This window comes from Chiloscyllium plagiosum, unplaced genomic scaffold (assembly GCF_037043375.1).
Source record: "Chiloscyllium plagiosum isolate Xiang-an unplaced genomic scaffold, Cpla_swu_hap1 HiC_scaffold_23, whole genome shotgun sequence".
Taxonomy (NCBI): Eukaryota; Metazoa; Chordata; class Chondrichthyes; order Orectolobiformes; family Hemiscylliidae; genus Chiloscyllium; species Chiloscyllium plagiosum.
In genome coordinates, this window is record NW_028270161.1 from 13,366,201 (window position 1) to 13,380,780 (window position 14,580).

The 14,580-nt window shown below is 41.8% G+C and overlaps 1 protein-coding gene across 5 annotated transcripts in view; it reads left to right on the forward strand.

Annotated features, from left to right (window-relative positions):
* The first annotated feature begins 112 nt into the window (after nt 1–112).
* fbh1 (F-box DNA helicase 1) overlaps nt 113–14,580 on the forward strand; it is a 51,583-nt gene continuing 37,115 nt past the window's right edge. For 4 of the 5 annotated variants that reach the window (XM_043714059.2, XM_043714060.2, XM_087999374.1 and 1 more), the window contains exons 1-6: nt 125–260; nt 1,844–1,886; nt 3,946–4,607; nt 6,105–6,235; nt 8,956–9,091; nt 12,431–12,621. In XM_043714059.2, coding sequence (XP_043569994.2) covers nt 258–260; nt 1,844–1,886; nt 3,946–4,607; nt 6,105–6,235; nt 8,956–9,091; nt 12,431–12,621 — 1,166 coding nt within the window. In that variant the 5' untranslated portion in view covers nt 125–257. Of the gene's footprint in view, nt 261–1,843; nt 1,887–3,945; nt 4,608–6,104; nt 6,236–8,955; nt 9,092–12,430; nt 12,622–14,580 lie in introns of all 5 variants that reach the window. The other variant, XM_087999375.1, reaches the window with a different exon arrangement.

Below are 14,580 nucleotides of genomic sequence, written 5' to 3' on the forward strand. Positions count from 1 at the left end.
AACAAACCCGCGGAAAGCTGCCAGTTGTCCTTGAATGAGATCAACACTTGTTCAGAAAGATCCCACCCACTGCTGACTGCGAAGTGACAGCCAGTGGATTTCCGAAATAGTTATCAAGAGAGTTGTGAGGTTTGTGGGAACTGCGGACGGACGGAATTACATCTAACCCTGGGATTTGACATGTCCCAGAGATGAAGAACGGGGGCGGGGGGTGGATTTCGCCAGCTTGCAGGATTTAACCACCGAGTGTCCTGGAGATGGTGAGTGGTGAATAACTCAGGGGCAGATGGAGCATCCTGTACAGGACCTCTGCATAATATCAAACTGAGTTCTATACCAGGCCGGATTTCCTAATCCACTGCCAGTGTCCAGGCGATAATTGCAATGACTGGTTGACAAGAATGATTCCTCATAGAAGGAACTTGAGCTATGAGAATAGATTGAGGAATTTGGGAATGTTCCCCTTGGAGCGAAGAAGGCCAATGGGCTATCTGATATAAGTTTTCCAAAGCACGGATAGGATAAATAGGACGAAGCTGTTCCTGCACATAAAAGGAACAAAGGGCACAGAGTTACATTGATCTGCAAAGGAAGCAAGAATGGACTGAGCGAAAAAAACGTTTTCAGGCAGCAAGGGGTTAGGTTCAAGAATGCATTGCCTGAAAGTGTGGTGGAGGGAGGTTCAGTTGTGGTGTTCAAGAGAGCATTGGATGGTTAGTAGAAAGTAAAGACTGGAGATCTGGAGATCAAAGTCGAGAGTGTGGAGCTGGAAAAGCACAGCAGGAAGGGAGCCCTTCCTGATGAAGAGCTTATGCCTGAAACGTCGACTCTCCTGCTCCTCGGATGCTGCCTGACCTGCTGTGCTTTTCCAGCATCACACTCTCAGCATTGGAGGATTATTTGGATTAAAAATAACATGTAAGGGGGGGGGGGGGAAGCAGGAGATGGCACTTCATTGAATGGACCAGTGCAGGCCTCCTATTACACCACAACACTTCTGTGATTCTGTATGGTGGAGTTAATTGACAACCAAGCCAGTTGACTTAAATCAAAGGGCATGTTCAAACTAATGTTGGTCTCTGTAATGGGGAGACTGAGTGAATCCCCAGGTGGTTGGATGACTGATTTGTGATGCAGAGTGATATCATTAGTGTGGGTTCAGTTCCCATAATGGCTGAGGTTATCATGAATGTTCCACCTTCACAACTTTGTCCCTTTCCTGAAGCATGGTGACCCTCAGGTTAAACCACGATTCATAATGTCTTTCTAATGAGAGAGCAGCCCTGTGGTCCTCTGGGACTACAGCGTCTTTACATTTACAACAGGGATGCTGTCAGAGGGGGTGATGGAAGTGGCAGATTCATTCGAAACTTTCAGAAGGGAATCAGGTAAGTATTTGAAAAGAAAAATAAATCAAGGCCATGTGGGAATAATTGTGTATCTCTTTCAAATAACAGCTAGTGTAGGCACCAGGAGCTGAATTAGTTCTTGCTGTGCTTCTCAATTGTGTGATATCTGTTCATCTGTGCAAGCCTTGGCCCAGTCCTTATTGGGATCCCTATATTCACACTTGCCACTTTCCTGTTAACCCAGGGGCACTGTTGACCAGCTGGTCATGGGAAATAAGATTATGATCAGCTGATTATGATCACGATCACACACTCTGTCACACACCTCTCTCTCTCTCTCTCTCACACACAGACACACACTCTCTCACTCACACACACTCTCTCACATACTCTTTCGCAGACTGGCATTGCAGCTAGAAGGGGTTCTGGTCAGCGACTTGAAAATGTGGGTGTCTGCCAAAATTTTCAAAGACTTTTAAAATCTTATTTTACAGCTTGACCAAAATCACAGGAGTGGCAATGTTACAATGATTCATTGTGAGTAAACCCGTTTCCTTGCTTTTTAACACAGTGACATTTTAATTGTACGCTGTTCTGTTTAATAACAGCCTATTTTCTAAAGATAGAATTCCGAAGCAGAATGTTGGAAAAATAACCAATGAACTGAATAAGACAAATATTTGAAAATAATGATGCTATTTTAATATTGTTATCCTTATTTAAAATCTGAAGAAGTGAAATAAATTCTAACCCTGTTTAATTGTTTGCAGTCGTTCATTTTGAATGGTGATATTGGTTAAAAGGAGGAGTACTCTGAAATCAAGATGTGGGTAGGCTCAATGCTTGTATGCATAAAGACCCAGGTAGCCATCTGGTTTATAGAGTCATGGGGTGATACAGCATGGAAACAGACCCTTTTGTCCAACTCGTCCACTTGACCATGTTCCCAACTAAACTCGTCCCACTTGCCTGCATTTGGCCCATAACCCTCCAAACATTTCCTATTCATGTACTTAGCCAAATGTCTTTTAAAATGTCGTAACTGTGCACTTGCCTGGATGAGTGCAGTTCCAACAACAATCATGAACCCAGACAACATCCAAGACAAAGCACCAAGTGGCACACCATCCACTACCTCGAACCTTTCTCCAACAAGATCACACAGCAACAGCAGCATGTATCATCTACATGGTGGACTGCAGCAATTTCACAAGGCTGCTTCAACAACACCTTCCAAACCAGTGACCTTTGTTACTGAGACTGACTCGGGCAGCTGCTGTATGGGAGCACTAAGTTCTCCTTCCGTTCACGTCATCTTGATTTGGAGCTATATTGGCTGTTCCCTCACTGTGGTTGGGTCAACTTCCATAAATTCCTTCCTAACAACACTGTGGTTAAATCAACATCCCTTCCTTATAACACTGTGGGTGTCCTTACAGCAAAGCCTGCAGTGGTTCAAGCGATCACTGTCATTGTCTTTAGGCACCAAATGGCTACATTCTAACTGTGTATAGAAGTAAGTGATCTATGTGCTCTCAGCTCCTTTTGCTGATATATCTCGACTTTTTCCATCTGTTGTGATTCAGTTGTTGAGAAACATTTTGATGCAACGATAATCAAATGACCTGTATTGATGGGTACTAAAGGTCCCAAGTCACTATCTGAAAATATGCAGGTCGGTTTGACCATAGCTCCTTTCTCCTCCAATGTTTCCCAAATCAAATCAACTGTTCTGAAGAAAGGTCACTGGACCCGAAAATGTTCAGTCTGTTTTCTCTCCGCAGATGCTGCTGAGAGTTTGATTTTGTTTGTGAACAGGTCATTTATTTATCATAGGGTCTTTGTGTTCAATATGACTGTCACGTACAAATGCACAATCATCACTACACATTGGTGTCACACAGTCATGTTATAGCAGAATGACATTTTGTTAATGCGAATCGCTTAAAATGTTTGACAAATTAGGCACACTGTTTCTAAAGCGTGAACTTCTAAAGGCGATTCTGGCCCCATTAGTTTAAATGGTGCTGCTATTACACAATTTTCCTATAACACAGGATTGCATGAGAATGGAACTACTGCATTATAGAGAACTGACTGTATGTGAAAGACCTTCTGGATATCTCTGAGTGATACGATTTTAAAAACAGAAAGACTTGCATTTCTAAATTTGTTTTCACAATGTTAGGATACCCCAAAGTGTTTTCCTGTGAGTGTAGTCACTGTTGGAGTTTAGGAAAAACTGCAGTCTGTTTGCAAACAGCTACTTAAATTATGTTTATGGGATGAATATTGGGAAGAGTACTGAAAATGCTTCAAAATACTGCAATACATTTGTTTGCAACCGTCACTCCACCCCTGAGTGGGAAAACAGGATCTTGGTTTATTGTCGCCTCTGAAAGATAGCGTCTGTGATGTTGCAGCACTCCCTCAGCACTGCACTGCATCAGCCTGGATTTGGTGGCACATTTTGAACTAGCAACCTTTTCACTCAACAGTGAGAGTGCTGCCAACTAAGCCATAGCTGACACTGCACAATACTGATAAGGGATTGTTCAATTCCTTATTTATCTGTTGTTTCTTCCCTCCTGTACAGCTGGACGAGGCAAACGGAAACATCTTAATCCATCTGATTGTTGGTTCTTGAGCAATAGCAGTGAGGGTGCTTTCACTTTGACCCGACCACTCACTTACATAGGTACCAGCAGAGATTTGAGCAGGGGCCTCTACCCCAGGGACAGAAAAGGGAGGAGATCTGCAACCCGACAGTGTCCTCGCCAAAGACGGTGGATGCATAATGGTGACGACCTTACAGAAGGTACAACCAGTGGAGAAGCCATGGCTAGCCCATCCTCCTCCAAGATTGATTCGGTTTTTGACCCTGAGGATTTTAACTTCTTTGTTCAAAGAAACATGTTGTTGCTGGACTCCAAGGCCAATGCGGAGGGCTGTGGCCTGTTGTCCGAAAGCCCAAGCGAGACCAGTCATGTAGTTTGTATAAAGACACCCGGCTTAGAAGATGCACCTGTGATCCAGGAACGGAATTGGGCAGAAGGTGACGAACTAGAGGTAGATCCTCTCCCTGACTCATACTTCGGGTTACTGGGATGCATGTGCTCCCATGCCCTCCCCGCTGGCCACATCAGCCAGCTTCCAGATGAAATCCTCAGGGCTGTATTCTTTTATCTGCCAGCAGTGGACCTGTATCGCCTCAGCTCAGTCAGTCAGCAGTGGCATCGTGTCATCAGTGACCCAATGGTAAGCCTTGGTATGGTAATACTCTTCTTTTTTTTTGTTAAAAAAAATTGCACATCCAAGTTTCTGCCCCACTCCATTCAACAGCAATTGATTCTCGTGGTGGTTACAATGTTGGCTACAGAGTAATACTTCACTAAGTCCAAATACGTTGCCTAAGAGCTGAGGTAGAAGCATTTAGGAGCTGTTTAATTAGGTAGAGGGTGACAATCGCTCTCAATCATGTTGTCGTATGATGCTTATGTGCAAGTATTTGCCATTGAGGTATTTGAATCTTTGGCTGATTGTCACTTCCCAATCACAGCTTCTCCAGTAGGGTCTGTGCTGAAGCAAATTGTAACTGGAGGTGGCTTTAACCTCTGACCTTTTGGTTTGCCTGTAGTTCAAGGGAAACAAAGCAACCTATAGAGTCATAGAGATGTACAGCATGGAAATAGATCCTTCGGTCCAACCTGTCCATGCTGAACAAATATCCCAATCCAATCTAGTCCCACCTGCCAGCACCCGGCTCATACCCCTCCAAACCCTTCCTATTCATAAACCCATCCAAATGCCTCTTAAAATTTGTAATTGTACCAGCCTCCACCACATCCTCTGGCAGCTCATTCCATACACGTACCACCCTCTGCGTGAAAAAGTTGCCTCTTAGGTCTCTTTTATATCTTTCCCCTCCCACCCTAAACCTATGCTCTCTAGTTCTGGACTCCCCAACCCCAGGGAAAAGACTTTGTCTATTTATCCTATCCTTGCCCCTCATAATTTTGTAAACCTCTATAAGGTTACCCCTCAGCCTATCATCAAGTGTTCTCCTGAAAATCTGGGTACACCAAAATGGCCATTTAAATTGTATCCAGTTGGGTGCAGCTGCTAATGGGCACTGCAGATGCTGGAGATTAGAGTTGAGTGTGGTGCTGGAAAAGCACAGTAGGTCAGGCAACATCCAAGGAGCAGGAAAATCAATGTTTCGATTCCTGATGAAGGGCTTTTGCCCGAAATGCCAATTTTCCTACTCCTCGGATGCTGCCTGATATGCTGTGCTTGTCCGGCACCACATTCTCTACTCCAGCTGCTAATAATCTAGCTATAACTCAGCAACAATGGACACTTCTGAGAATTTAGGGGGAGGGAACTGATTTAAAATAAAAAAACATACGTGACTTCTTGTGTTTCTTATCTTTCTTTTTACCAGGGGTAAAGTGTTTTCTGCAATAATTAAATATCACCTCAAGACTGTTTTATAACTTTATAACTACATTAGGTTTTGTCTAATGAGGTTTTTTAAGAGTTGTAACCGTGAGAGATTTGGGGTAAGGAGAGCAGATTCTGAATTGGAAGATATGATAGTTTGTGTGATTCCCTCCACTGAGGTTCCTGGTCTCAGTGCTGTGATTACAGTGGCTCAGACCAGAAGGACAGTTCCTGCAGGGCATGGGAGGGATTGAATAGCAAAGTGCATTTTTATTTGTAATGGACATCCTTTTCTAAACTTGTTTTTCCCAGTTTGTACCATATAGGAAGTTGTACTATCGATACAGGAAGGGAGAAGCGAGTGCTGTGAAGGAGATTGACTGGATCCTGAAAGAAAATAGTATTAAAAAGGAAGATGAACTCTGCGTGTTGAATCTCATAAAGTAAGTTGTCAGTGCTGGAATACAGCTAGTATCTGAGCAATAACTGTACGGCCATTAAAACAGAAAAAATACACATTTAACAAAGCAAAATTGAGAAGAGATATTTACTAGGAAAATTTGAGCAGCCTGAGGCTTTTATTTTCAGAAAGAAGCTGACTAAAGGATTGATCTAGTCGAGATTGTTAAAATCACAGAATGATTTGTTAGAGAAGATGTTTCCATTGTGAGGGGGAACAAAACAAGCGTAACTGATAATTCAATAGAGAATTTCAGGAAATTGTTCCCACAGACAATTGCTGAGGAAAATAGCACGGATGCATTTATGGTGGAAACTCGGACGGTCAGTTAAAAATGAGGGAGGAAGGAATCCAAAGTCCTCCTGTTAGGTTTGATGAACAGGATGGGAGGATGCTCAAGTGAAGTATAAACCAATTGGGCTGAATGGCCTGTTTCTGTCCTTTACATTCCATGTAATATAAAAAGTGAAATGTCATTTTAAGCTGTGAAACTGCTCCACAGCTATAGGTTGTGGATGGTGCTTAGTGAAAGGGTAGGGTGTTAGTGGTTACAGGCCTGCAGTTGTTGACAAGGATCAGTTGAGCTGAGGGATATTTCAGCTTGTGACTCAGTATTCCCACAGCTTCCCAGGAGTGAAGTATTTGAATTCCAGATGTCTCTCTCCATTTCTATCCATCAGCATCCTTGAGCCTATTCAAACATTCCTTACCTATATAGCAAGAGTAGAAATACCATGCTGATCCACAGGCACAAACTCCTCCAATTCAATATTGGCCATTTGAATGTTTAATCTATGTCCTTCTGGGTAAGAATCGGCAGTTATATATTTCCACTGGCATTTGTCAAGAGCGAGAAGAAATTTGATGTTAGCTAACTGTTGACTGGAACAATTCTGATGACAATATAGGAGAACAGGATTGATTCGTCAGCTTTGTCAGGGATGGGAAGCTATAGTTAATATAAGAAACTAATAGGGAAGGCAGTGACATTGTGGAAATGTCACTAGTCTAATGATCCAGAGAGGAGAAAGTGAGGACTGCAGATGCTGGAGATCAGAACTGAAAATGTGTTGCTGGAAAAGCGCAGCAGGTCAGGCAGCATCCTGAAGAAGGGCTTATGCCCGAAACGTCGATTCTCCTGCTCCTTGGATGCTGCCTGACCTGCTGCGCTTTTCCAGCAACACATTTTCAGATCAGTAATGATCCAGAGACCCAAGTAAATGCTGTGGGGATACGGGGTTAAGTTTCACCACAGCAGATGGCTGTAATTTAATTCAATAAAGAAATACCTGGAATTAAAAGTTAATCTGATGTTGACCGTGTCATGATTGTCATTAGGTGTCAAAAACTATCTGATTCACTAATGTCCTTTTCTGAAAGGACTTACCTAGTATAAATGTGACTCCAGACCAACAGCAATGTGGTTAACTCCTAACCAGACTGCCTTCTAAGCTGCACGGGTGAAACCACTCCGAAGGTCCACTCATGGTGATTGGCATGCTAATGCTTGGTGCAGCATTGACCCCCAGTTCCAGAGGTCATGCCATGCATTGCAGAGGTCTGTACAGAAGAAAACAAAATTAGTGGAGTTTGCACATTCTCCCCGTGTCTGCGTGGAGTTTGCACATTCTCCCCGTGTCTGCGTGGAGTTTGCACATTCTCCCCGTGTCTGCGTGGTTTGCTCCAGGTGCTTTGGTTTCCTCCCCTGTCCAAAGATATGCCGGTTAGGGTGGATTGGCCATGCTACATTGCCCACAGTGTTCAGGGACGTGCCATAGGGAATGCAGAGTTACAGGGTGGGCGGGTGGGTCTAGGTTGGATCTTCTTTAGAGGGTCGGTGCAAACTCAATGGGCTGAATGGCTACTATCTGCACTGTAAGGATTCTGCAATTCTGTGAATAAAAATAATGTTGAGAAGTATTTTGAATTACAGGTCATTCTGTGAAAACAAGCTTTTTGTAATCGTGAATTTGCTATAACACGATTGACGAATTAGGGATACTGTTTTTAAAGTGCAAACTATTAAAATGTGTGTTGGTTGTAATGCTAACACTTTAAACACTGTTTATAAAGTGTAATTTTTTCTATAATGCAGGGTTGCACAAGAATGCAGCCATCGCGTTATAGAAGAACTACCTGCAGTGCAAATATTTCCATTCATATGAAGATGACTAAGAGGAAGTTTAACTAATGAGGAAGGGCTTTAATAGTGTGAGCGATGAAATAGTTCAGAAATTACTGATGAGAGATTGCTAACTTAAAACTACCACTCTAGTTAAGGAGAAAGATTAGGACAAATGTCTGTAATTGGAAAGTTTTTCAAATATCGAATCCTTTAGTGCAGGCAGGGGTTGATATAAAGACCATTGCATTGTATTATTATGAAATACTTAGTTGCCCTTTCTCCCAGAGTGTGTGTGGCTAGTGCAGGGAAGTGTGGGCTAAGGCAGGGATGTTGGGAGAGGGCGAAGGATGATCAGGCCGACGATGGAGAATGGTTAGTGACGGATAGAGTTAACGGGAGGGGGAACAATTGGAGGGAAGAGGAGAGCAAATAATGGCTAAATTTCAAGGAAAAGGTTTTGGATGAATGCACATACTACAAGTAAACTCCAGTGTCAAGAAATGTCAGGTTTCAAATATTGCAAAACATTATTTGTGACTTTGTGGTTTTAGAAATGTTGTCACTATTTTTTAATTTAGACATATGGTGACTTTCCACCTTGGTATGTCTGTGAACACTGAAGCTGTCTTGACTTGCCTCGCAGACCACCCTCTATTTAAACAATCTGAAGCATCTGTGGCCCAGACACTACCTCATTTAGTCACTGGAGCAAGGGTACGTCTCTTATGTGTTTTCCTTTTACCTTGTTTTGTTCAGTGCTGATTTTGCTGAATTAAAATTTTGACGCTGTTCTGAAACAAAAACTCCCAGTGTACAATTTTCCCACTGACCATCCTGAACAACAAATTGTGTTTCTACAGCAGCTTTTTAATATTTTGAAATATTCCAGAGCTTTTCAAGGAAACTGATTTCATATAGTATTCGATGCTCAGGTGCATAAGGAGGTTTCGGGGAAGGTGACCAATAACTTGGTCAAGTAAGGAGATTTAAAGAAGTGTCTTAAGAGTGGGGTATAGGGAAGAGGTTTGTAGTGGGAATTCTACAACTTACGTTAAGGCAGTTGAGTGAATGAATGATTTTATTATCACAGATGCAATGAAAATCCATTGCCATTTTGAGCTACAAAAAGAAATGACTTAAATACCAGTTCATCTTCTGTTCACATTGGGTCTCATGCATGGCCCTAGGGCTTCTACAAGATGTTCCGATCCACAAGGGGTCCCGCTCTGGAAAAAGCAATAATGACAACAATGCCCCAGGAGACCCTCTGCTGCTGTCTGACACCACTTAGATTGAAGGCTCCGGGCATACTGTTGCCAGGAGTCCCTGCTCCAGGCACCACCACCAGGAGTTCAGATTAATGCCGCCGATGCTGTAGCCACTGCCTCAAGACACTGCTCCAGGCTCAAAGTTGAAGAAAGAAAAGAAAAAGAAGACGACGGAAAGTACGTAGAGAAAAGGATACTGCTGGTCTGGTGCAAATGGGCTCTGATGAACCTGGACACTTCCTACTGTGCCTGTGCCACCATCTTGAATAAAAAAAGAACCAGCTACCAATTTGTGAAAGAAGATTCATTAAGACATTTGTTGGGCCAAAAAAAAAGTACAGTCGTGGGGATGGGGGATTTACCTGACAAAAGAAATTCTGTGAAATTCAAAAAAATCTCAGTGGCAGTTGAGAAAGATCTCCAAAACTTTCACCACTAACTGGAAACATATCTTCCTGAACTGAATTTTTAAGTTATTTGTGGAAGAACTAACTGCAAATTCATGTCCGACATTGCAATTGTCTGTCTGGAAGAGAAGTAACAGTCGGAAATTGCATTTTCCTGGTATCTAACCCAGAGTGGCTAGCATCCAGAATTCACTGCCTGAGAGTGTGCTGGAGACAGTCATTCACATCTTCCAAAAGGAAATTAGATAAGCCCCTGAAGAGACAAATTATAAAGCTGTGGGGAGGAGACAAAGAATTGGGATTCGATGAGTTGGACTTATGAGAAACTGGCTCTGACACAATGGGCTGAACAATCTCGTTTTGTGATTCTGGCTCTACACTTCTAACATCATTCATTGGCCAGCCCTCATTCCTCTCTGTCAAAATAACCTATTGAAACTGGGTTTGATCTCCGTTCTGACAAAGCATCACTGGATGTTAACTCTGTTTTCTGTCTACAGACATTGCCAGACCTGCTGTTTTTCTCCAGTACTCTATTTTTGTTTCAGATTTCCAGCATATGTGGTTCTTTGTGTTTATTTTGGGTTTCATCTCTATTATTTATCCTGTCTCAATGTTCGGCATAGAGTGGTCGGACGGAACGTCTCTTTCTGTGCTGTATGACTCTATGAACCTTTTTTTCTGAGATTAAGAGCATTTGATCCAGGAAATCATTCTGTTCTTTTTCACACTTGAGTTTGTTTCTCTGTATCCATAAAGCAGTCTGAAAACCATGCTCAATATATAGAAGGCAGGCCATTCCACCCAACTAGTTCATGTTAACAATTGTGCTTCTCTTCAGCTTTTTCCCATCCTTCCTTAATTCACTCGAGATAGCTCTCCCTTCTCTCCCACTTTGTTTGTTCATTCATGAGATGTGGAGGTTGCTGGCCAGACCAGTTTTTATTATCCCTCCCTAATTGCCCTTGAAGATTGTGATGGGTCTCCTACTTGAACCACTGGGGTTAAGTGCAGTTAAATTTCATCTTGCCGAAATATAGTATTCATTACTTGTATGATCTGATAGCAGCAATGCAGCTTAAAACCTTATTTCTTGCAACCCCCCAGATTATCCGAGAATCTTTAATTAGTTAATGCTCCAGAGAAGCTGATGTTGATGTTTTGAGGAAAGTGAATGGGAGCTTTGATTAGGATGTTTAAAATTCTGACTGGCTTTGGGTAAATTAAGAGAAACTGCTTCCAGGGACAAAGGGTGGTGGGGTGGAGATTGTTTTTAAATTTGATTTATTATTGTTACATGTACCTAGATACAGTGGAAAGTTTTGTTTTGCGTGCAGTACAGGCAGATCATACTGTACAAAGTGCATTAGGGTAATAGAACAGCGAGGAAGACCGTGTTAATTGAGGTTTGAAGGCAGAATCATTGAAAGATATGTAAGAATAAGATCTTCTGTAGAGAGCGCACAAAGAATCGCCATGCGTTGGCGCCATCTTGACTCTAAAATAATCCGGAGGACAGGGAATTTGACTAAAGAACCCAAACTGTTAAGAGGCACCTTTTTTTTTAACACTGGTTTTATAATTTAGAATGCACTGACTGAAAAGATGATGCAATAGGTTCAATGGTAACTTTCAAAATAGAATGGATTCATACTTTGTAGGGCCATGAAGAATAAATAATGGAGTGAAACTAATCGTAAACTTCCAGCAAAGATCCACCACCTCTCTCTCTCACTCACTCACTCAATGGGCTGAATGACCAACATCAATTCTGTATTTATCTTTGTTTCCCTCATGTCTTGTATTTATCAGATACCCCTGTAATGCTATAAACATGCCTATGATTCCCCAGCGACCTCTGTCCCCAACTACCTAAATTTCTGCATCTTTAAGAAGCTCCTCCTTTAAGATGCTGTTTTGGTCACCTGTCCTAATGTCTACTAGTGTGGCTCAGTGCCCAGTTTTGTTGTTAATTGCTCATTTGAAGCACTGCAGTGCACTTACTGTATTGAAGGTGCTAGACATTTGCAACATTTTGTTGAAATGAAGGGCATCTGGAGCCTGGGTTGTACAGTATCCCCAGCAAGGAATTGACACACGAGTAAAGAAGGGGGAACCAAACAGATCTTCAAACACTTTGCTCCCTTATTCCATAAATGTTAATTCTCTCATCAATTAGTGGCTCAATACTTGTTCACACCATCCCCAGTCCCTCCGTGAACCACTGATTAGCATCAAAGGGTTTGTGATTTGTCTCTGGTTCCAAAGCTGACCTGGGGATTTATATCCACAGAAGTTGCAGTACTGATCAGTTACTCTGCATCCTTGGAAATTCAGAAATGAAAATATCACTGTGTGTACGTCTTTATTTAATTTAGACTGGATATGTGCAGGCGTTACTGGCTGTGATCATTCTCCTGTCTGGTAGTGTGGATGACATCCAGAGACTGATATCCCGTCTCCAGCAACCCTGCTCGACACTACCTGTGATGGAGCTGACAGAGATCCTGTACTACCTGGCAACCTTGCTTTTTGCCTTGAGAGAGAAGGATATTAATATCAGCAACAGGTAGGATATAGCACTCCTAATACAGAGTCCCTTCTCGAACATCTAATACCTGTGTAGCTCTGGTGGCTGGCTATAGGCTGTGCAAGTGTTCAATTCAAGTGGACTATTTGATTACAATCTCAATACTAGAGATGGTAAAAAATGTGACTGTATTTTAAAAATTTTGCTATGTGGATCTCTCCTATGTCCATTCCCAGAGAATTAGCCATAATGTGTTAACTGGTGACTAATTTCTGAGGGCTGACTGGCCTAATCTTGCTCCTAGTTTCTATATCTGTTTACTAGAGGTTCCTGTTTTTCTTTTCCCTGCTTATGATGATGGAGTCTTACTGTTTCCATTTTGTGTGGCATTTTTTGTATTTTTCATGCCCTGAAATTGTTAAATTTGATGTTGAGCCCGCTTTCTCGTCTATTACCTATCCTGCACTCCCCAAATCCTGTCACAAAATGGGTTGCAAAATGGGCGCGAGGTGAAGGCCTAGTGGTATTATCACAGGACTGTTAATCCAGAGACCTAGGTAATGTTCTGGGGATCTGGAATTGAATCCCACCACAGCAGGTGGTAGAATTTGAATTCAATTAAAATCTAGAATTAAAAGGCTAATGATAACTATGCTGATTGTTGGGAGCTGAATAATTAAGGCACCTTTAGAATCCAAAATCCATCACATGCACTTTCACTGCTGACAAAAGTGCTGTAGAGCACTTTCATTTTGAAGCATTATTCGACAGATGAGAAAGAAATAACAGGGCTCCTATAAAACCCCAAAACTACTCCTGTAAAACCCCAAAACTGCAATTCCTGCATCACACATAAATTACAATCATTGCACCAATATACCTCTCTGAACCTACTTCTCTAATTCAATTTTGACAAAAAAAAATGCATATTGACCCACCTCAAAACTTGTTTCCCATTTTACTCATGTCAAAGGTCACTCATTGCTCTCAGAAGAAGACGTGTGGCAGAGAGATCAAATGATATTTGGTATCCTATCACAGCCAGCATTTCAAAAGGAAAATGACAATTCTGTCTGATCCAACCTCAATTTTTTCAGAACTATATAGAAGATGACTTTTTTCGCCTATTGTTGACATTGTAAATTTGAGTTTTCTTTGCCTGTACCTGCTACACAATAGCATCGACCTTCACATTTTATTTGAAGGAAGCACACAATGTCCCTGCAGCAGATAGATTTGTACCTTTAAAATTCCTGCATCAAAAGTGGCAGGAAATTGATGAACAGTGGATAACATAGTATTTCCTTTCCTGAGGAACTATAGATCCTGTTTGATTTATTCTTTTCTTTGCATGTTTCTTTTTTCCATTCAACATAAATACCACCTCAATCTTTTTTCACAGAATATAATCCTTAAGATGAATTCCTTGTCTTTTGTGGCATGGATACCCATATGGTTGATGGACTGAGAATTTTATTGCATTGCAATGTGCCTTTGTGACTGGTTCTTAATGTTACTCTCAACCAGAATTGCTTTTGTAGTCATCAAAGTCACTATTAAAGTGTAATGCTATGATGCAGAGTTTGAACTTGGATGTCCTACATACTTGTCAACAACAAATGACAATATGGTTAGGAAAAGTTCAAAGTATCTTGGGATGGCTAAGAGTCTCTGAAAATATTCTCTATTAATGGAAGCTCCATCATTTTGTTTAAAAATATTTAATCTAGTGCCAGACTTATAAAAGACGACAGAACGATGCATTGGGGAGGTAATGACTTAGTGGTACTATTGCTGGTCTGTTAATCCAGAGACCCGGATAATTTCTGGGGATCCAGATTTAAATTCTACCTCAGCAGATGGTGGCATTTGAAATCAATTTAAAAAAACTGGAATTAAGAGTCTAATGTTGATAGTCGGGGGAACCCATTTTGTTCACTAATGTCCTTTAGGGAAGTAAACTGCCATCTTTACCCAGGCTGGCCTGCGTGTGACTCC